This window comes from Camelina sativa, chromosome 14 (genome assembly GCF_030686135.1).
Source record: "Camelina sativa cultivar CO46 ecotype springtype chromosome 14, ASM3068613v1".
In the NCBI taxonomy this organism is placed as follows: domain Eukaryota; kingdom Viridiplantae; phylum Streptophyta; class Magnoliopsida; order Brassicales; family Brassicaceae; genus Camelina; species Camelina sativa.
Window position 1 is genome coordinate 8821657 of NC_141893.1, and position 23953 is coordinate 8845609.

The 23953-nt window shown below is 36.5% G+C and overlaps 1 protein-coding gene and 1 long non-coding RNA gene across 2 annotated transcripts; one reads left to right on the forward strand and one right to left on the reverse strand.

The window, feature by feature from the left end:
* Window positions 1-1922: 1922 nt before the first annotated feature.
* Window positions 1923-4012, reverse strand: LOC104740734 (uncharacterized). Its single transcript, XM_010461416.2, has 2 exons — window positions 2685-4012; window positions 1923-2596 (listed from the first exon to the last, which is right to left on the reverse strand). The coding sequence occupies exons 1-2, from the start codon at window positions 3926-3928 to the stop codon at window positions 2158-2160; spliced, it is 1683 nt and encodes a 560-aa protein (XP_010459718.1). The 5' UTR covers window positions 3929-4012; the 3' UTR covers window positions 1923-2157.
* A 16658-nt stretch (window positions 4013-20670) lies between these two features.
* LOC104740735 (uncharacterized) lies at window positions 20671-22099 on the forward strand. The gene is made up of 2 exons (XR_760218.3): window positions 20671-21494; window positions 21708-22099. It is a non-coding gene; the product is annotated as an uncharacterized LOC104740735 (long non-coding RNA).
* Window positions 22100-23953: the final 1854 nt, after the last annotated feature.

Sequence of the window (23953 nt, forward strand, 5' to 3'; positions counted from 1 at the left end):
TTTTTAGATTGCAAGGTAATTTATCAGTTATTATTTTCTATATTTTGGAGAAAAAAAGTTAACAGATATTATATCCAATCATAATAATTTTTTGATTGGTTTCTTAAATTATTAATTAGAGAACAATGTAATTTTATCAAAGTTGATTAAATTCATAATTGGACAGCACTCCAAATCCACTTTCAAAATCTTTTAGGAAAATCTCTTAGGAAAATCCATAATGTATTAACATTCATAGATTTGAAATATGTTTCCCTGAATCAACAAGGTTTAGAAAGCCCTATTTACATCATCAACTAGATATTCGGATGCTGCACAATATTTTTCTCCATTTCTCTATATTATGGATAAAAATAGAGAAAAACAGATTTCTAGTGACACAAGTTGAAAGATTTTGGATGATACCCATTGCAAAGCTTGTTCACTTTCATTATGACATGTGAAATTAAGATTTAGCATACGAAAATCTAAAGAGGGTAAAAAAGGTTGTTTTAGTGGCTCCATATTACGCTGAATTGTTTTTTTTTCAATTTGTTGTTAATTTTGTGAATTTGTGTGATATATTACTAATTTGTGAAACTAATCATATTGGAAAATAGCAATCTTTAGTGATCATGTAAAGAGTTTTGAAAATAAACATTTGCCTTTCTTTTTCCTTGGCTTTGAATTGTTGTACAGTATGGTGTAGATAGGACTATGGATACCAATATTTTGGTATGCAATATATTAGACTGTAGTATAGAGCAAACTAGTATGGAGTTTATAATGATATGAAGCTCTTGAGGAGTGGAATGAAAAATGCAGACCAACAGTGAATTTACAATGGTATGAAGTTGTATGCTGAAATGCATACTAGTATGGAGATTTTTAGTATATATTGTTGCATACTGGTACGCAATGATGAATGATAAATTAAGTGCGGACTAGTCCAATTTTAATCCGGTCTGGAGCATACTATGCAACCATTCAAAGCCTATATGTTCTTGTCTTTTCTAAATTCCTGTGTACTTGATTTTTTCTTGATATCCATTATGTTCTTGCTTGTTCTTGATTTCAATGTTCTTGTTCATTTCTTAATTATGTCCTGGAGATATAAAACATTGAGTTTGAATTTATGTGGGCGAGATTACGTTAAAGGCCATCCCGGTGTTATGAGGATTTTTTAATTCACTATCTGCAGCCAGCTCCCTTGCAATACCTCTGGACTGGCAGTCTTCGCCCTGTGATCAAAGCAATCCCTCGAGAATTCAAATTCTTTAATCGAAAGAAAAAAAAAAAAAAAAAAAAAGCAAAGAAGCGACGCAAGTTAATCAAAACCTCGACGAACTCAAGAGTACGAATCTCGGGGCCGCGGTATTTGACTGGGAAGGGATTTGTATCCATATTCCATAAGAAAAGCGCTTCGGCCTCTTTTAGAAAATAGCAAACCACGTCTCATCGTTCGTTTGGCACCGACCACTCGATACCTCGTCATATAATTTATGACCCTATTACCAACTCATAATTCATAAAAGAAACGTCGAGTGAATATTTAAGAACTCAAATCCACAACTGTTCTTTGGTCTTAGCTAAGCTAGCTTTTGGTGTTAGTTCGATCCTAGTGCTGGTTGTGTAAGGAGGAGTCATGTGTATGTGCAACAATTTAGAACTACTTTTTTTTTACTAATTTGAGAGAAAGTGAAACCAAGACGTTAGAGAAAACACCATGGAGATGAGATGATGACAGTGGCAGCTCGGGCCATTTTTGCTGGTTGTGTTATATATTGATTCAGGGTCGTGTACATTGGTTTTAGTGGGGTAATTATTCCATGCATTTTTTTTTCTTCTTTTTTGTGTTAGTAATGATCGTATTGCTTATTTGGAGATCATAATATTTTTATGAAGGGATATACTCAAAAAAAATAAAATGGCTTTGTTACAAATGACAATTAAAATTGGCATAGCATTTTTATTCGATAACATCATAATAATAAGATCAAAATGTCATAACGGTTAACACATGCCTTGAATTTCCAACATAGACTAGACATAACATAACTCAAATGGGATACACGAAAACAATGTCATAAATCTTTGTTTTCAAATGAGGCATATCAAGTCACTCGTCTGTCACTAGTCCGGTTTGGACCTGCGGTGGATGCGCAGACAAAAGCGGCTTCACCCGGTTGTGCTCTCTTCTAGTGTAATCCTCTCTTCCATAATCTTTCCTTCAGAGGTTCCATCATTCACCTTATCGACAATGCCATTACTGTTCTCTTTCACTCTCATTTTCTCTTCATCGATCATCTGTTCAGAGGCTTCACCAATCTTCTTATAGACAATGACTTCATCCGGTTTGTATTCATTGCTTCGTAAATCAGGATAGTTTCTCTGGTTCAACGAATGTAACCAAATAGCCACAGCTCCATCCTTTTCTTCAGCTGAGCCAATATGTGAGTAAACATGTTTCCATTTGAACTCTTCAGCTACTTCCTTGTACTCTTCCATCGACACCTCTTCATGACTGCCTTTAAACCTTTTGTTGTAAGACGTGAAGAAGCATTCATCAAGGTATAATCCAACTTCTGGCGCCATCGGTACATTTATTCTGACATCCCTGTTGAAGAGTTACCAATTCCATCATCAATACGCCTCAAACAATTATATATTCAGGGAAATATAATAAGAAACAAAAAAAAGCTTACTTCTTGAAAGCAGTTTCGATCAGTGATTCAGGTGCATAGTTCCTCATGACTGCAACAGCAAGTCCAATCATTTTCCGGATTTGATGAAGCATGAAGCTCTGTCCAACAACTTCACACTTGACAAAATCTTTCCCATCGAGATTAATCACTGTGTGTGCGTTGAAAGAGAGAATGTAGCGATTCGCAGCTGGGTCTGCTGCTTTTGTTCTGGTGGTGAAGTTGTGGAAGTTATGTGAACCAACATAATAGCTTAGTATCCTATTAAACCTCTCCTTTTCCTTCTCTCCATAACAGAAACTGCTCTGTGTCATGTCTCTTCCTTCCCCATTCTTCACCTCTCCCTTAGCCAAAGTATCCGATTCTTCCATATCCTCTGCTTTAGAGCTTGAATCAGGGGTTTCCTCTGTCACAACACGAGCAGATACATCAGCTCCATCTAGAACTTCCGAGTTTAAGTTATCTTCTCCATTAGGTACACTAGAGCTCAAAGCTTCACACTTGACATCAGTTCCTAATGCATCACAGTTGCTCGACGAAATGTCTGACTGAACCTCCAATGATTTCGAATCACAGTCAGTGTCTTTGCCCATAACACCAACTGGGATCTTATAGCCTTTCTTAGAGCACTCCACACATTTGACATATTCGTAACCTAAATCCGTTCTAACCATCTCAGCTTCGCTATGTACGCATGGGTCCAGAGCAAAAACTGGGATTAGATACACGTACCTCCTCCGATCACAGAACTTTTTGGAGCTAAAAGACGGAGCCACACGCTTGTACCCAAACACACGAATCTGATCAGGTAGATTCGAATTGAGCCGCTCCACAAATCCAGGCGGATCAACATAGAAACGACCAGAAACCACCTGCCCAACCGCACTCACGCCCTTATCGGTTCGAGCGGATCGTGCCCACTCGTAACTTCTTGGCTTGTTCCGATCGGCCTCAGGTACGGCTCCGGCATGGAACAAAGCCTCTTCGAGCTCGCCTTCAATGGTTTTGGCTCCGGGGTTCTTTTGCATTCCCTGATACCCTACTCCGCAAAATGCAAACACGATTGCAACTTTCCGCCGCCTGTATTTCGGCTTTCTGTGTTCAGCGACGTTGCTTCCGCCGGCGGCGGGAACCGACGAATCAGTTTCATGGCCAATGGTTGAAATTTTGAGCTTCTTCTGGTCTGGTTCTCGATCAGGAGCCTCTTCTTCAGGCAATTTCTCGATTTCAGGCTCCTGATTCTCCATTTTCACCACAAAGTGTAGTAGTTCTTTCGTTGCTACGGTTAAGTTTAGGTCTGTACCCTCGTAGAACCCTAGAACTTAGAAGACGAAGGACTCCCTTCTATACGACGCCGTTTTACAGTCAGCGCTTTTTTAAGAACTGGGCCTTGAAAGGTCTAGTATCCCTGAGTGAGAGATTGGGCCTTGAAACCCAAATATTGTTGAAACAATTGGGGGACCTAAACAGTTATGCTAGTAATTTTTGTTCTTTCCCCCACAGGGAACAGTAATTTTCATTACTTTTTCTTTGAAAATTATGATTCATAGTAATTGAAAGATACATAAAATGAATATTTAATTAAAATTAACAAATTCTACATCATGATCATGTACTCATGTACAACTTGAGTTTTCATTCTAAATTTGAACTAAGATATTTTACATATGTTGATAGTCACTACAAAAAAAAAAGGGTAAATAACATAGTTATAAATTTATTTGTGCTCAAATAATACTACTATTGAGATCTTGATCATATCTTCCTAATATTACAATACTAGGTGAAGGTGTATGTTGATTGAGTTTTATAGGCTGTCCGAAACATGTCATGGGACTACTACTAAACCAGGATGTCATACAACTGTTGTGATATATGAAACAACAAGATAGAATCATCACAAGATGTCTCATAGATGGTATGAAGACAATGAGCAGAACTAACAAAGATGTTGAGGTACTACTTGAGAATATTGCAGTAAGAACATATGTGAAGTTCCGAAGTAGTACATCAAGTAGTACAGGAAGCCAAGTTGTGTGAATACTTTGAAGAGTTGGAGAACAAACGTGTGGGACAACTTGGACAAGCCAAGAAGGTTAGATATATCATAGAATGTATCAAACGTCTGAATCAGTTCATGTATTAGTCCGACGTTAATAAATGAAGTAGTACATGAAGCTGAATTAAAGAGTTTGAGTACATAACCTTAAGACCAATTTGGACAAGTCAAGTGGCGGTTGCTGAGCTGGATAAACATCTAGAATAGAAAATTCAAGATGAGATCTTGGAGAGGAACTTCCCTTATCCAAAAAGAAAAAGGAAAGTTCTCAATTTCCTATTTGTTGTATAATAGGAAAGTTGCCAACCTTAGGGTTTGGGCAATTGATATAAATACCAAGAGGCCTCTTCATGAAGACCTGCGCGCTTTAAGGTAGTTTTTGAGAGATGCACACAAGATATGTGGTGTCGCCCCATCAACAAGATAGATAAATCTTTTGATGGTTTATTCATCTAGAAAAGAATGATATGCATAGTAGTGCTTTTACCATATGTAGTTGTAATTGCTATCTTGTTCTAGTGAATTTGTTCTGTATTAGGTCCCGGGGATATAGGAAAAACCGAACCCTGTTAACAAAGCTTGTGTGTTATTTAGTTTATGCTCATACAAACACGAAGTAGATCCTAACTAGACTTAGCCAGAAATATGCGTTTTCAATTGGTATCAGAGCGGGTGCTCAATAGAGATATGTTCTTGTTTCGGGTGTGATCTTGGATTTGTGGCTAACGAATAATGAAAAAGGAAATCGAGTTGATTCACATGGTTTGTGAGATTCGAAGAAACGAAGCAAAGGAGAGATATGGTGTGTAGGGTTATGATAAAAGTTGACGACATATCAAGTTCACATGGAGATTCAAAATCATCTATAGATCATCACTTCTTGTGCTGTCTAAAGAAGAAAGAAAAAATTGAGGTAGCAAGAAGAAAGGTTAGAGGTCTGAAATATTATGATTGGGCATGAATTCATTAATATAATTGGGCCTGTAAGTAGCCCAATACGAGAAGAGATTGAAGAGAAGAGAGGCTTCATTAAATTCACAGCTCGAAGTCTAGTGAGTTAAGAGAAAGAAGATTCTCGATGAAGAAGACTTATTAGAAGAGTTGAGGGAGAATTCAGAAATCAAAGGTCTGGTTTTGGGATTTTGATTTTAAGAATAGAGAGAAACTTCAATACAAGAGAGGTCTGGTTTTAGGAAAAGCAGATAGGGAAACATCGAGGCTTTCTCTTCGGTTGTTGATTTCGCCAAAGATGTCAGATTACAGTGTTGGCTCGCCAAAATCGTTAGAAAGGGAGTGTTCTTTTTTCTTCGTCATCGAGAGTCAGAGAGATGGACAAATCACAAATTCTCTCAAGTCTAAAGATATGTTTTATCAAGGAAAACAGAGAGTCTGTAGAAGAGAAGGAATCAAAAGAAGTTTGATTGTGTTTGCTCCTGACCGTGGTCTCATGGAGTTTATGAAAGATTTTTCCATGTTTTGGGGTTTATTCTGGTTATGCTGAATTTTGAGATGATCAAGATCAAGAGATAAACTTTCAGGATTATGGGAGCGTTGTGGATGTCAAAGCTATATGAAGTTGACTGAGGACCTGTGTACAACCACACGTGTGACACTAATTAAGAAAATCAGAAAAGATAAAATCAAGACTTGTGTACAACCATATCTTCTGGGGTTCATTCTTTATCTTGGAGATACTAGCGGCGAATGTTAGAATACTTCTTGGGTGGTGTTTCAATTGTGATTTCTTAATCTAGAAGAGAAAGGAGGGAGTTTTCAGGTTTATAGTGGAGAAACTAACTAGATATGCTGATGTCAGATTCTGGAAGGAAGAACTGAATTGTTTTGCATCGCTTCAGTGGGATCCTAAACATTGCAAGGGTATATGATGAGTTCAATGACCTGAATGTTCTTGAAACTTTTGATTCTGTGTGTTAAAATTTCGCGGTTGACATCTCTGCTGGATTTTGAGCTTTCTAAATGGGTTGGACAACGCTAGAATAGCTGTCTTTTCGGAGCTGAATTTGTTTTTGTTGTTCGGACTAAGAAATCTGAAGGAAGAAGACTAAGTGGCTACTCCTGATTGCTTCTAATGGAGTTAATAGGAATATCTCTATGCTTGGCAACTCGTCTAGCTAGAAATTCTGGAGGATGATGACTAAGGCTCTCATTGGTAAAGTCCTTGGTAAATACAAGGAATACTGTGAATCATAGAAGCTCAAGTTAAGGTGAATAACTTCAAAGAGAATATCTACAGATCAAAGAATGAAGAGACTTCACATCACTGGTTTCATTAGAGAAAATGTTTTAGAGGAGCTCTTGTCTCAAGAGACGTTGGATTTAAAGCAATTTTGTAGAATTTGGAGGCGGGGACACGAAGTGTTGTCATAATTTGGATGTGGAGAAGCAACAAAGAATAAAGTGATTTGGAAGTCTACATTTTGATTGGCTAAAGTCTGATTTGGAAGTTTGTTGATGTATATGTCGTGATTTTGTGAATGTTGAGCTTCATAAGAAGAGCTTTCGAAGAAGAAAACAAATAACATGTTCATGTTTTTGTTCAAAGCGAAGAAAAAGGGATTCTTGTTCTTAATGCAGCCACAAATGGTTCTTGTCATGGGAAAGAAAAATAGAAAGGAAGATGAGCCTATGTAATATGGTTCTTAAAGACGTCTTCTGGTATTTATTTGTGAAGAAATCAAAGAATGACGAAAAGAAAGAGATTTTGGGTAAATCGTTTTCTTTCTTGAGCGGCTACTTTCTTCTCAAGTTACTTTGTCTACAGACTTCGTGTTTGAGCTACGAATGGTGTTCTGGAAACTTGAGAGCGAGATCTTTCCAATGCTATAAAGATCTCTTTCAGATTCCTTGTGATTTGATGGGAAATCGCTCTCAAAGTTGGCTGCTCGCTGGTTTGTATTGTCCCGAAGTTGTCTTACGAATTTGATCGTAATTTGCTAACCGTAAACCCAAATCGTGATCCGCTTCTTGCTGTGGCTTTGTATGACTGCTGTGGATGTTGTCACCAAGTTTCATAATTTTATGGATTGTTTTGCTGCTCCGTTTATGATCTGCTTCAAGACTGATTAAAAAAGTTTCAGTTCAAGAGTTGTTTGATTATGGGAATCAATCTTCTGTGGCTAATTCAATTTTCTTTTTGGCGATGAAAGGAAAGATCGATCTACTTACTAATGGAGCAGAATTTTAGTTGTTTCAAGACAAGAAGTTGTGGAATAAATTGTTGAAGGCCAGCTTGCAGATCATATTTTTTTTAGAGATGATCCTGTTTGGTCATGTAAACATGCATGTGTGATTAACAAAGAACATAAAGAAGGTTGTGTGATTAAAGAGAAAAAAGAGATCCCTGAGGAAGAGAGAGATGCAGCCATGGGGGAGAAGTAAGGGAAGAGGAGATTTCAACTGCATCATCGATGTCAAAATATATGATTTTCGGATGTAAATGCTTCCGTCAAGAGTTCTCTGTTTTTGGAAAAGCTTCAATATAAAGTCTTTAACCTCTGTTGACTAATGGACGGTGTTTACAAAGGATTTGGTCAAGATTTGAGGTTGCTTTGAGGCTGAGTTTTTGTGAAGTTCTTTGAGAAGATTTTTTAAAAATCTGAGAAGGATAACAAAAATCTGTTTGAAGATAGCAACTTCAAGAGAGGGTTAGGAGATCCCAAAGTAATCCGATCATGCTGAAATTTTGTGAGGAGCTTGGTGCTATTAAGGACTTGAGATTCAACGGTTGGATTGAAGTTTTGATGGTTGAATTGCTTTTTATTCAAGCATCTTCAGTCTGTTCCAGAATCAGTTTATTCGAAGTTTCAGATTTGATCAGTTCCAGTGGTGACATCAAAAGGAGAACCAAATGAACTCAGAATGGGATAAAATTTGGCAGAGATACTGTAGACATGTTGAACTAGATTCTGGTAGAATAGAACTGGATTTGGAGTCCGTGAACATAGTTGAATGATAATATTGCAGAACAGTTGATTCAGAGTCTTACGCACCAAAGAATTTCTCATGACATGAAAGGCCAAGAGTATAGATGTTGAAACATGTTATGGTAGCTTGCTGGAATCTAAGAAGAATGATGACAAGCGTTTTTGGAGAAAGCTTTGAGACAGAGTGATCGAAACTGAGACTAAGAGAGAGGTTGAGACATAAAACTTTCTACCAAGGCATGTTGATTGAGAAGTTGTCATGGGAAGAAAAGTTCAGTCAAAGGGTTTTAAAGAGATTTTGCTAGAAGAAACCAAGCTTGGCTCATGGTGGTGATGTGAAGAATTTTTCAAGTGGAGTTAGGAGTAACACTTTGGAAAGGAAAGAGTTGTTATGTATGTGGTATTTAGTGACGGCCTGCTAGTATATATTTTTGTGTATGCTGCAATTTTTGATGAAGTATTGCTAGATATGTTGCTACCACAAGGAGAAAGAGACCTTCAATATTGGAAAGCGAAGAGAAAAAAAAAAGGAACTTAAATCTAAATCGATTGTGGTGGTTGCTATTAAGATGATTTGTTTGAGAAAGGATGGTTCTTGTCAGAGATGAAGAGTAGTGTTATTCTCTAAATTGAATGATTGAAGATTTTGAAGATACAATTATAAGCTTGTGGAAATCACCATGAAGTTGTTAAAGTCTGAGAATTCATCGACAAAGGTTAAGCTTAAAAATCAGAAACTCTCAAGATGTCAAAACCAAATATCATTTGTTTGGAGTTTTGAACACATTGATGCACTCAAGCAAGGGGGAGATAAACAAAGTTGTTGGTTTGGATATGAGATGTTACGATCAGCTCACAAATATCATTAAAACAGAGGATAGTTGCAGAGCTAAGCTGGGGGAGAAGAGAATGTCAAGTGTGTTGTGAGCTAAGAGCAAAAATTATGGGGGAGTTTTACTAGTGCTTAAAGGATGTGCTTGAGTATCAAACTAAGTTAAAAAGGGGGAGAATGAGGATGTTTGAATTTTCAAGACACATTGAATAGGAGATTGAAGGAGACACATTGAATAGGAGATTGAAGGAGTTCTAAAACGGAGTCATCAAGAGAGAGATTGAAGATATTGTGATGACTGTTTTGATAAGATGCATGGAATTGAAAAGTCAATCATCTAGGGTGAGATTGAAGATGCATAGCAAACTAGTTCTAATAGGTTCATGGAGAGATTGAAGTCAATCATCTAGAGAGAGATTGAAGATGCATATCATACTAGTTTTAATAAGTGCATGGATTATAAAACTCAATCACCAAGGGAGAGATTGAAGGTGTATGTGTTGACTGAGTTTTATAGGCTGTCCGAAACATGTCATGGGACTACTACTAAACCAGAATGTCATACAACTGTCGTGATATATGAGACAACAAGATAGAATCATCACAAGATGTCTCATAGATGGTGTGAAGACAATGAGCAGAACTAACAAAGATGTTGAGGTACTACTTAAGAATATTGCAGTAAGAACATATGTGAAGTTCCGAAGTAGTACACGAGGTAGTACGTCAAGTAGTACAGGAAGCCAAGTTGTGTGAATACTTTGAAGAGTTGGAGAACAAACGTGTGGGACAATTTGGACAAGCCAAGAAGGTTAGATATATCAGAGAATGTATCAAACGTCTGAACCAGTTCATGTATTAGTCCGACGTTAATACAGGAAGTAGTACATGAAGCTGAATTAAAGAGTTTGAGTACACAAGCTTAAGACCGACTTGGACAAGCCAAGTGGCGGTTGCTGAGCTGGATGAACATCTAGAATGGAAGATTCAAGATGAGATCTTGGAGAGGAACTTCCCTTATCCAAAAAGAAAAAGGAAAGTTCTCAATTTCCTATTTGTTGTATAATAGGAAAGTTGCCAACCTTAGGGTGTTGGACAATTGATATAAATACCAAGAGGCCGCTTCATGAAGACCTGCGCGCTTTAAGGTAGTTTTTGAGAGATGCACACAAGATGTGTGGTGTCGCCCCATCAACAAGACAGATAGATCTTTTGATGGTTTATTCATCTAGAAAAGAATGATATACATAGTAGTGCTTTTATCATATGCAGTTGTAATTGATATCTTGATCTAGTGAATTTGTTCTGGACTAGATTCCGGAGATGTAGGAAAAACCAAACCCCATTAACAAAGCTTGTGTGTTATTTAGTTTATGCTCATAAAAACACGAAGTAGATGGTGTAGATCAGGGTATGATAAAACACAATGAAACTTGTTTAGTCTAAGAATGCCCAAGTATCAAAGTCTTCTTACTCCGTTGAGAACGTTTTTTGTTCTAGCCGCAATAAGGAAAGAAGAGTTGAAAAGCCCTTTGATTAAAATTCAATAAGTCGTGCCCCCACAAGTCAAGGGATCGACAACTATAAATAAGAACACCAAAACCCTAGTCTCTTTAGGAATGGATATGTATTAGTATAGGACCTATCTAAACCCAAAAGTAAAAGAAAACTCCAATTTAAGAATAACCAAATAAAAATAAAAGAAAGCCTAAATAAGTCCTAAAAATAATAAGCACCCTGCATCAGGTCACCCGGGGAGAGAAAGATTCGACCTCGAATCGTCAGCAGTATCATGAGCAACATACGGAACAAGATGCTTGACATTGAAGACATCCGAACAATGTATATCAAGGGGAAGAAGAACACGATACGCGTTAGCATTAATCTTCTCCACAACTTCGAGGGGACCAATCTTGCGAGACTTTAGTTTGTTATAAGTTCCCGCCGGAAAACGATCACGTGTCAACACAGCCCACACAAAATCACCAACACGAAAAGTGACGTGACGCCGATGACGATCTGCAACAGCTTTGTATTTTGCAGACGAGACTTGGAGATTATCATGAACCTGAGCATGGAGAAAAGCAAGGTCAGCGACGAAATCCAAAGCTTGGCCGTGGTCTCGCGAGACATCCGGTGCAACATGAAGGTCAACAGGACCACGAGGAACGACACCATAGACTATCCGAAAAGGACTGAACTTGGTACTCCGGTTAACGGCATGATTATGAGCAAACTCAGCTTGACACAAAACTGAATCCCACGACCCTGATATTGTCACCCACCAAACAGCGTAACATGTCACCCAAAGACCGGTTTGTCACCTCCGTTTGACCGTCAGACTGTGGATGATAAGCAGAACTCATGTCGAGGCTAGTACGGAGCAAACGCCACAGAGACCGCCAAAAATGACTCAGAAAACGTGAATCCCGGTCTGAGACAATGGAGCAAGGAAGCCCGTGAAGACGATATATTTCTCTGAAAAATAAAACAGCCACCTGAACCGCATCCGTTGTCTTCTTACAAGGAATGAAATGGGCCATTTTAGAGAAGCGATCGACGACCACAAAAATTGAATCATTACCGCGTTGAGTACGAGGCAAACCCAAGACAAAATCCATACTAATATCTGTCCAAGGTTGGGTAGGAACCGGAAGAGGCATGTAAAGACCACTATTGGAGGCATGACCCTTTGATTTCTGACAAACCACACAACGTTCCACAAAACGAGCAACATCACGACGTAAGGACGGCCAAAAATAAGAATCCGCAACCAACTGAAGTGTGCGATCACGACCAACATGACCTTCACCATGAAGTTCCTTGATAAGTTGGAGGCGTAAACTGCAAGAAGGCACACACAAATGATTGTCTCGAAAGACAAACCCATCAACCAACACATAAGAGGACTTAATCCCAGCCTTCAAATCAGACCAAATGCGACCAAAATAAGGATCATGCTGATACATTTCAACAAAAACAGCAAACCCCGGAACGGACACGTGATGAGACGTAAGAAGAGCATGACGACGACTCAAAGCATCAGCCACCTTATTGGAACGTCCTGATTGATGTTTGATGACAAACGTGAACTGCTGCAAAAACGCAATCCATGAAGCATGACGTGAGGAAATCTTATCTTGACTGCCCAAATGCTTCAATGCGTCATGATCTGTGTAAAGGATAAACTCTTGAAGAAAAAGATAATGTCGCCAGTGCTTCACTGCTTGAACAATTGCATAAAACTCTACGTCGTAAGTGCTATAGCGAACACAGGAACCTGAGATTTTCTCACTGAAAAATGCAATTGGACGACCTTGTTGACTCAACACCGCTCCAATACCCAACTTGCAAGCATCACAATGCAGTTCAAACACCATAGCAAAATCCGGCAATGCTAAAACCTTTGTCGATGTAAGCTTGTCTTTCAAAGTCACAAACGCCTCATTAGCCGCGGAAGTCCACACAAACGACGAACCTTTCATACAGTCAGTAAGAGGTGTTGCAATGTTGCTAAAATGATGAACAAACCGGCGGTAAAATGACGCAAGTCCATGAAAGCTGTGCACATCACTAATTGTAGTTGGGGTAGGCCATGATTTAATAGCTTCGACTTTGCTAGGATCAACTTCGAGACCACGCTTAGACACCACATAGCCCAAAAATAAAACTTGTTCTGCCCCAAAAACACATTTCTGTCTAGCCGCGAACAACTCCTCTCGACGAAGAACAAGAAGAACAGCCTCCAAGTGCTCCAAATGACTTTGCAAATCATTGCTAAAGACCAAGATGTCATCAAAATAAACAACAACGAACTTACCAATGAAAGGTCGAAGTGCTTGGTTCATGACGCGCATAAACGTACTTGGTGCATTAGAAAGGCCAAACGGCATGACCAACCATTCAAACAAACCCTCACGTGTCTTGAAAGCAGTTTTCCACTCATCACCAGGGCGAATTCTGATTTGATGGTAACCACTCTTTAAGTCCAACTTGGTGAAAATAGACGCATGCCCAATCTGGTCTAAAAGATCGTCGAGGCGAGGAATAGGAAAACGGTATCGAACCGTAATCTTATTAATAGCGCGACTATCCACACACATTCGCCAAGAACCATCCTTCTTGGGAATAAGCAAGGCAGGCACAGCTGTAGGACTTAAACTCTCACGTACATGGCCTCTTGCAAGAAGTTCTTCCACTTGCCGACGTAACTCCTCATGCTCCTGTGGACTCATACGATAATGTAGACGGTTAGGAAGAACCGCATTAGGCACCAGATCGATGTGGTGTTGAATATCACGTAAAAGGAGGTAAACCGTTGGGAAAATCCGATGGAAAAACATCTTGAAACTTTGAGAGTAAACCCGCAAAGCCGTGGGGAACCGGAAAAGATGACGTCGGAGCAGCATGAGATGCCACTAATGCAAGCAGAAACTCAGACTCGACAGCTTGAGCCTCAAATGCAGACTTGGGAAGAACTAACAACGACTGGGATACAGCAGACGAAGTCTTCGCCGGAGTAGGACGTGAGGATGGAAGCGTCGCAGCTTGCTCGTTGGAAGGCACCAGAGTGACTATCCGGTCATTATACGTAAAACTGTAGGTATTAGTTTTACCACGATGAGTGACGTCTCGATCAAATTCCCAAGGGCGACCAAGTAATAAGTGACATGCATCCATTGGAACGACATCACAACTCACTGTATCCTTATACACACCAATAGAGAATGCCACAAGTGCCTGCTTAGAGACACTCAAATCTGTTCCATTACTGAGCCAAGCTAACTGATATGGAGAGGGATGAGGAGTGGACTGAATCCCTAATTTGGCAACAGCGTTCTCAGAAATAGCGTTAATACAACTTCCCGAATCAACGATCAGCTTGCAAATCTTCTCATTGATCGTACACATCGAACGAAAGAGAGAAGTGCGAAGCCAGGATTCCTTGGTTGACTGCGGCAATAAACAATTGTGACGAAGAACCAAGATTTGTGGACCTTGACCTGTGTCTCCCCTGATCAACTCATCACCTTGTTCAGGAGAATCAGACTCATAGTCATCATAGCAAGGACCACCATCACCTCTGTCTCTTGAGTGAATAAGCTGTGCTTAGTCTGGTTAGGACAAGTTGTTTGTCTATGACCTGACTCACCACAACTGAAACAACGTAAAGCCCCTGTTCGAGGTTGTCGCGAAGCTGCAATAGAGTCTGGCGGAGCACCAGGTCGAAGATTGGTAGGACGTGTGGCCGCTGCTTCTTAACCTTGTGAAGTGGCAGAGTCAGTAGGTGCAGGTCCGAGAAAACGAACACGAGACGACGAAGGATTCCAATTAGACTTGTATTGTAGCTCCATACCAATGGCTCGTTGATGTGCTTCAGAAACAGTGGTTGGGTTGAACTGTTGTAAAGGTAGCTGGAGTTGAGTACGAAGACCACCAATAAATCGAGAAACAAGCTGCTCCTCTGTTTCTAAAAGTGTAGTACGTGCTGTCATCTCAAAGAAGTCGGAAGCATACTCATCCACTGTGCGTGATCCCTGACGCAAATTCTGAAGCTTAGTGTATAAGGTTCTCTCATAATTATAGGGGAGAAAAACTTTTTATGTGTTTCTTCAACTTCTCCCATGACGTAATCTTGTTTTTACCGGAACGCCGCCGTGTCTCCTTAAGCTGAGTCCACCAGGCCATGGCTCTACCTTTGAATTGTGTTGCCACTAACGAAACACTAACATCATCAGGCACCTTCTTGAAGTCCAAAACTTCCTCCACCATATGAAGCCAGTCGAGAAACTCCTCTGCCTTAAGGCCACCTGCAAATTCTGGGATATCCAACTTGAAGCCAGTTTCCCAACGAGGGTGAGGATTGTTATTGTGAATGACGTTGTTGCGAGGGTGAACTTGTTGCACATGTCGTTGTTGAATGGGGACTGCAAACAAATTATCCGGAGCTTCCTCGTCTGAACCATAGTCACTTGCTCCACGACGTTCACGTCGTTCATGTCTGCGATCTCGATCTTGATCCTGCTGAGCCTGCAACACCGTTGTTAGTGCGTTTTTAACAGCGTGTTGTAACGCATCATGAAGTCCAGTCGTGAAGTTCTCCAAGGTTTGGTGCAAATCTTCATGTTGTTCGTCAAGAGTCTTCCGTGGAGCCATCGAGAAAGCGTAAAAAGCAAAGGATCGACCCTTAATTGAGAAATAAAGGTGCTGGAATCTGATACCAACTGGTGTAGATCAGGGTATGATAAAACACAATGAAACTTGTTTAGTCTAAGAATGCCCAAGTATCAAAGTCTTCTTACTCCGTTGAGAACGTTTTTTGTTCTAGCCGCAATAAGGAAAGAAGAGTTGAAAAGCCCTTTGATTAAAATTCAATAAGTCGTGCCCCCACAAGTCAAGGGATCGACAACTATAAATAAGAACACCAAAACCCTAATCTCTTTAGGAATGTATACGTATTAGTATAGGACCTATCTAAACCCAAAAGTAAAAGAAAACTCTAATTTAAGAATAACCAAATAAAAATAAAAAAAAACCCAAAATAAGTCCTAAAAATAATGTAGATTCTAACTAAACTTAGCCGCAAATATGCATTTTCACTAGGTTCATTCGTTAGTATAGTTGCAATAAGAAAATCGAGCTCATTGATCATCATCCAATATTTATTTTTGTATTGACCGCACATTTATACCATCAATTAACTCATTTGAATTTATATTTGGCATTTGTTGATATTTTTTTTTTTTAAGTTTTTCAGGTATGCTACACCATATTCGTTGACAAAAAAAAAAATTCATGCTTAACCAAATTTCATTTAGTAGAACTTTAGGTCGAAGCTTGAAAAAGTGTGTCTATCTATCTACCCTAGTTACTAGACGTGACTCGTCGTTAAACCATGAGCAGTTTAATGTTATAAAATTAATAACATAATACATGAGTAAAATGGGTAGAGGATACCCAATTAAAAGTAGGTGCGTGAATATTATATATAGTCATGGGACTTCATGATTCATGTTTTGAAATCATATAACAAAAAGCCAATCTTTTGTGACATCTTATCACTTGACGTTCGACCCAACCCAACACTGTCTTTTCCATCCTTTTATCCTCTACGTTTTTATTTCTGCAATCGTCATTTTCTATATAAATTGTATTTTCTTTTAATACGAATTTGAGTTTAAAATGTCAATAAATACTCTCTGCAACTGCATAAAGAGCAAATAATTTTTTTTTTGTTCAACAAAGAGCAAATAAAATTATTTCATTAAATACCTTCTGTATCACGTGATGATATGCTGCCCTAAAAGATTTGTAATCATGGAATCTCACATAGATCTTCGAAATTAAAAAGGAAGAAAAATAAATTCAGGTCTTCGTTCTTGTAAATATGATCAACAAGACAACAATAACACCCATCTTAACCATACATAGGCAAATATACAACACTATTTTTTTAAGTAACATACCAATTTTAATTTACAAATTTTTTTTGTAACTAAGAAAAGTACAATTTTTCTATATTTTCGTAAGTAAAATTGGATTATTTAATAAATATGTAAATAGTAATCGTGAATTTGAATTAAATTAATACACATAAAAATTATAGTAAATGACGATAATCATGATGATATGCATGAGAGTGTCTACGCATGCATAAGGAAAAAAGTGAAAAGAAGGGAATAAGTTCGCCAAAACATAATTATGATTAGCGCGGACGACTTGTAATTGTTCTTCTTATAGTATTTAATCCACTTTTGCCAAACTTTTAACTTACCCCAATATTTATTGAATCGAAGGATTTGAACCTTCAGGATGTTTTAGGTTTGGACTTTGGAGTATTTAATATGCTCAAACCGAGACGGCGAGACTGTTTTCAAACTTGGATGTTTCAGTATACCTCTTTGTTATTTACTACATTTACTATTACTTTATACTACTAGTTTTTGTTAAAATTTAATACTAGTACTTAATTACCTAGCTAACATTCTATCACAAATAATATTGAGCTAAATGGATATTAATATTTTGAAAACTAGCTAGCTATTCATTATAGTGACGTTCGTAAACCATGCAAAAAATTAAGACTATTATTCCAAAAACAAAAACAAAAAAAATTTAGACTATCTTTACACATACCAATCTAAATGGAACTAGTTAGATTCTCAACTTCATTGTCTGATTTATGTCAACGTGGGATAACAGACTTTTACGTTCAAAGTGCATCTTCTAAAATGAAGACATGAACATATATAAATTTGGTGTCCACATTGATTATGTTAATTCTCTTAACGGAAATTTTGCTTGAAAAATCGTTTTACAAAAGCTAAATGAATTTGAATCAAATCGTCCAGAATATCAGATTCTTACATAGAAACACATTGTCTTCAACAAACCATGTGTAATAAGCCTGTAAATAACGTAAGAAAGGTAATAAATAAGTCGTCAACGATAGAATATAGGGAGGTCAATTACAAGAAAAAAAATTATTTGTGACATATTGGTGGTTCAAACTCGGGTATGGGGAGGTCAAACACTATAAAATTTAATATCTACACTATTGAAATTTTATGAAATTACATATAAAAATAGCTATTTAATTAATTTACCCAGGTCAAGTGACCTTTTTTTCCTTAATAGGTCTGTCGTTGTAAACTTTCTATGGTTACATTGGAGCTATACCTAAAATGTAAGAGCATCACGAGTAGGAGAACATATTCACCCGTTGCTCAAAAAAATTAATATTTTAATATATAATTAATAAAAAGCTGACATATGTAGAAAAAGACTGAGAAAGGTTTCTACACTAAGTACTTTGAGCAACACTATTTTCTTTCTCTTTTTTTTGTATTTTTTATTAGGTTTTAATAAAAGAATTTAAGAAAAGCAACTACTAGTAAAGAAGGTGTAATATAAAAAAATGAGAGTAATTGATATACATATACTGATCATTTAGATTGTGGCATCTGTTTAATTTGTCAAAGGATCGAGTTCTGATCATTGTGGGATCCGTTAATTTGAGAGAAAGTTGAAGTCATCAAAAAGAAAAAAAAAAATTGATATTCATAATTTAACATTGCTTAAGAAGATTCATGTGACCGTTTGTATTTGACTGAATCTAAGTTTCTAACTATCTTTCATGTAAAACGTACGTATTTAATAGTGATGAATAAAGATCGATGGTAAAGGAACACATGATTTTACATGTGTTAATTTTGATTTTCGAATATAACTTAAACCTTACAATAGAAGAAGTTGAATCCAATAGCCTGTAATGCTCTGGAAAGCAGAAACATTTGAGACTTTTATTAAATGTTTCAATCATAGCACTGACATCTTCACAATCCGACAAACCCGATATTTCAGTTTTTACTTTCATTTTCATTGAATGCAAATATAAATATCAAACCCATTTCCATCAGAGGTTATGTTTTCGACTTTTCTGATTTCTTCGTCATTATAAAACCTAATGCATAACTGTGAAAAATAAAAATAAACTGCAGGCATAATATTGAAATCACTGGAGATCTTATACAGTGGTTTCTATTGCGTGTTTTTTTTGTTTTCCTTTTTCAAATGGTAAGTTATTGTAGTCGATAGAATCCAACAAACTGTGAAACATTCATTCTCGCTAATTCCAGTCAATTTAATCAAGAAAATAGGAATTTTGATTTGAATTTAATACTAGTGAGCTTTAAACCTTTACAGGAAAGATTATCAATGTTCTGAATCAACTTCTTTTTTCAATTGTGAAAAAAAAAAAAATTTGAGCGAGCAGAGGAGGTGTTGATGGCCAAAATAGGGGGTTGGGTAGATTCAGGCAATAAATAGCGAGGACTATTATTATTAGTTGGTGCAATTAATATCTTTCAATTGGTGCATCTATTATTATTGATCATACGGATTTATGAAGATACACTAGCTCTTTTATGGAAGTTTGTTCCTTTTTCACTAAAAAAAAAAACTCAAAAATTAGTAAGAGAAAATGTTGTGTGGCAATACTATTTTTTAAACAAAAAGTAGGGATTTGTCGAAGCAATTTTTGTCTACGCGCATAAAGGAGATTATCAAGGTCATGGGTGTGATGAGTGCGACATATATCAATCGACGGTAGGGAAAGATGTTTCAATTCCTATTGCTAATCTGTAATGTTCCAACAATTATTTCTATTCCATTTGTATTGTAATCAATGTTAGAGACTGGCCATGTAAAAAAAATAGAGAAGAGATTGATCCTTGTCAACCCTAAAGGTAGAACCCTTTTTAATGAGCCTAGCTAGCTAGAGATATTTAATAGTTTGAACTTTGAAGTCAAATAGGTTTAACCTTTAGACGTCTTACTGTTGTTATTCATTTTTAGTTTTTTTACCCTGAACCTTGGATTCTGTAATCCACTCCCTCTAGTGGATTGTAAATGGACCCATTAAATGGAAGTTGTCTCGCACCGTCGCATGAATCAGAAGTGAGAAAATTGTTAGATTCATATCAACATGGTTCGCAATATTGTACTATAATTATGTGTTAATATATATATATATATTTATTATGCGCTTGAGATACACTGCAACGAATCGGTACCGTAATTTAGGATTTATTTACGTTACTAATAATCATTTTTAATAATTTATCTGTTAGTAGTAACGGTTGTAGTGATCAACGTGACAACATGCATGGTGCTACCCACGCATATTTTGGTTCAATCTATCATAATATCTTATTACAGGTCACACACTACATTCAATCTGTTCATGTTTAGTTTCTATACTAGCTAGAACATATATTTTCATTAGTTCGTAAGTTTTTTATAGCTAATATATATGATGAACGGTATATTACAATAATTTATGAAAATCGATTTTTCAGTCTCGACCGACAAAAACAATGACTGCTACTGCTAGCTCGAAAGTTCGATATAGTTAAGACTTCAACATTTTGTTTTATTTTCGTTTTATATGCTCTTGAGTCTTGACAATGAGTTGGTATAAACGAGTACGAATAATAAATTGCTGCAATTGTCATCATCGAAAATTAAAGAAAAAGAAATAACTATTATTGATTTTAGAAAACATGCAGGACGTTATATTATTCAAATTACAAAATATTAATATATATAGTTCCATAAATACTTTATATATCTGTTGTTAGTTATTTAATATTCATTTATCTTTTGGGTTACACTCTGTACATATTGCCAACGTCAACGTTTCTTTAGCTATGGGAAAAGGGTTTTAAAAAAAATAATAGAAAACAAAAGGCAAACGGAAACGGTAGGCGCAAAGGCGAAGCCCCGTTGAAAGGTCGCTACCTATTTTTAGTGAAGAAACAAAAAAAAGAACACCCCAAGGAAAAAAATCATTCACAGTTTCGCTTTTCTTTTTTGTTCTTTTTTTTTAATCTATCTCTCTCTCCCACCATTATTATCTGTTGATCGATGTTGTTAGATCTGAGCTCTATTCAAATCTGAATCCTTTCAATCTCTTTTCTTTTTCCATCACAGCCATCTAGGGTTTTAAGCCAAGCTATATATATATAGCCCATCATAAAGAGAACTCATCTGCCTCTCAATCTCAATACCAATAAATATCACCACCTTCCTTCTCTCCCATCACTATTCCATCACATACATACTTCTTTTTGTCTCTCTCCGTGTAGTACATACAATTTTATGAGGGGGTTTCCTTAAAGATCACTGGAAACAGACTGGATCTTTGAACTTTTTTTGTTCCGATCCTTTTCATGAGGGTTTGACAAAGAGTTTCTTGCAGACTTCTTTGGCATTCTGTCCACCTCCTTCTATACATATCTGCATGTGTGTATGTATGCGTTTGTGTGTGGAAGAAGGAGGTGGGTATACTGCCAATAGAGATCTGTTAGGGTTTCTTTGTAAAACCCTCTTGATCTGTACATAACTTTATCAATATCTTGAATCTGACGGTCTTGTTTTGTATTTTGGCGATGACGTACGAGCTTCGATGATCTGGGGTAATTATTCGATTAACCCTTCTCTCGTTTCACGTATCTCTTTGATTTTCTTGCTCCTTTTTCTGTTTGAGTTCATATAAAATTCGTTTTTAATATGTGTTTATAACTGTTTCTTTGTGTGTTGAGATTGCATTTCATTTTTTTTTTATGGTATTAATTTTTTTTTTCAAAAAAGCCTCATATATAACCGTCGTCCTTTTTCCTTATTTCTAGTGTGTAACCTTTGGACTATATCGTAAGAAGATTGACTAGTGGCGGTTTTAATGTTCCGTCTTCTAGAAAATGGTTAAAAACACTAAAGAAAAAAAGAAGAGAAGGCCCCAGAATTTCAAAAAGGTAATCAAGATTTTGTTTTACTTTGAGAAATGGTAATGTGGGAAAGGAGAGCATCTTGTTTTGAAGTCTACGATGCTATTATGATGTTCCCTTGTTCTATTTGAAGTCGAAGAAACAGTAGTAGAGATTACGTGTACTCCTTCATTTGGTATCATTTCTGACCTATATATATATACAAAGTTCATGACCTATATACAAAGTTCATGAATTACATTTCATGATAGCTAATTACAATGCTGGTGAGTAAATGGATATAATTTTGTTCCTTACGTATATGCCTTGATTTATGGAACAAATTAAGTATAAATCCGTACCAAGTAAAATATTGACCTACAAGTTAAACGAAAAAAAGAAGGAAAAAATATCAAAGTAATGAAATTAACATTGAACTTCGTCTGATTGAGCAATAAGTCTCTATTGTCAGTGAGACCAAGTTTACAGAGATCTAATAAGTTTGGTTTCAGGTTTTGCGTGAGTACTATTAGATCATAAATTTGCACACTTGTATTTCAATGTTCTAAATAATTAGCTATGCAATAAACAATGGTTTCTAAGTATAACGAGCTTTTCAATTAATAAAAAAATAAGTATATCTATATCTCAAATTTGTTTTCACCTATCATTCTATCAAGGCACAAAGAGTTTGCTAGTTTCGATGGAGCTCCAACATGAAAGAGGCTCTGTTGATCATAAAATTTCATTTGGCACGAAGGTGTGCCATGAATATCCAGAGCCTGTAGAAATTCGTACATTTATAATCAGAGGATGAAGAATGTGGTAATGATATCATAGAGTACTACTCACTTACCAAGTCACATGAATCCCAAATCAATAATCTATGTTTTTTGTCTCATGACTCTCATCTTCTATAAATGTTGTAAATGAGTATATATTATGTAACCAGTTTGCGGATTTAATAATTATAAATTATAGTAGGATTCACATAAATTTTTTGGGTAACCGACTTTATTCGATGGTTTTCAAAGTCTTGTAAAGTTTGCTCCACATAATACTACACTTCACCACTCTAGACGTTTTACTTGTGATAAAAAAAAAAACAGGTTTTCTATAGTAATTTTGATACCAGTAATTGTAATTCGGTTCAAAATTTTCTCACTAATACAAAAATATGTCTCGATTTGTATGCGTTTAGAAGCTCAAAATATTTTCTTTACAACATTCTTAAGAAAAAACAAGACCACAAAAACTCATCAAAAAAAACATTAAGCTATAAAGGCCACAATATTAATCTATACATGAGTTATAAATATTCATGCTCATGCATTGGTTTTCATTCTAGTTATGAGTTGATGATTTTAGACAAATAATGAAAATATGGTTTTACTTAAGGTTATCGACTGTATTATTTTTTTTTTTTTGGGTCAAAATATCGACTGTATAATCTAACATGACTCATTTGTAGACTATGATTAAAATTAAAACTTCGTTTGCTGGAGAAATCAAGCTTACATCCGGAAAGTGGGCTCCAATCAGTTATAGGAATGGGCTTCAAGCCCGACATACACATTGACATTTTGACTTCGTCTTAAAGGTTGTCTGTAGTATACAGTAGTTTTTTTTGGAATCATCGTTTTTTCATGCATCAGAAAAATCTGTTCATTCGATATCGACATGCTAATAAATAGTGTTAGTTTTACAACAAAAATGAATTTAAATACATTTGTTTACGTAATTAGAACAGTAATAATGGTTAGATCCAAAGATTCGTGTATCAGAGAATTAGTTGCGCCAACTTTTTACATAAATAATGAATATAAATGCTTTGTTCCGATCTTAATGTGTAATGGATGCCAAGTATAGCAACATTATTCTATATGCATTACACACTTTAATTCGATTTATGTATATAAGAAGCACGAAAGTAAAACATAAAGCAAGCTTCAAAGGATATGCGAATCTGTCACAGGTGCCACTAGCTAAATTTGTCTTTTCTGATTAATTTAGACGACTCCTGAGAAAAAAACCTTGAAATAGAAATAAAAGTAGCTAGCTAGCTTCAATGACTAATCCATCACTAACGCACACTTGTTTACATTATTTGGAGACTGAATGGCTTAGTATATTGAGATCATGTTTTAGTTTCAAAAATTAGTGTAGAACAT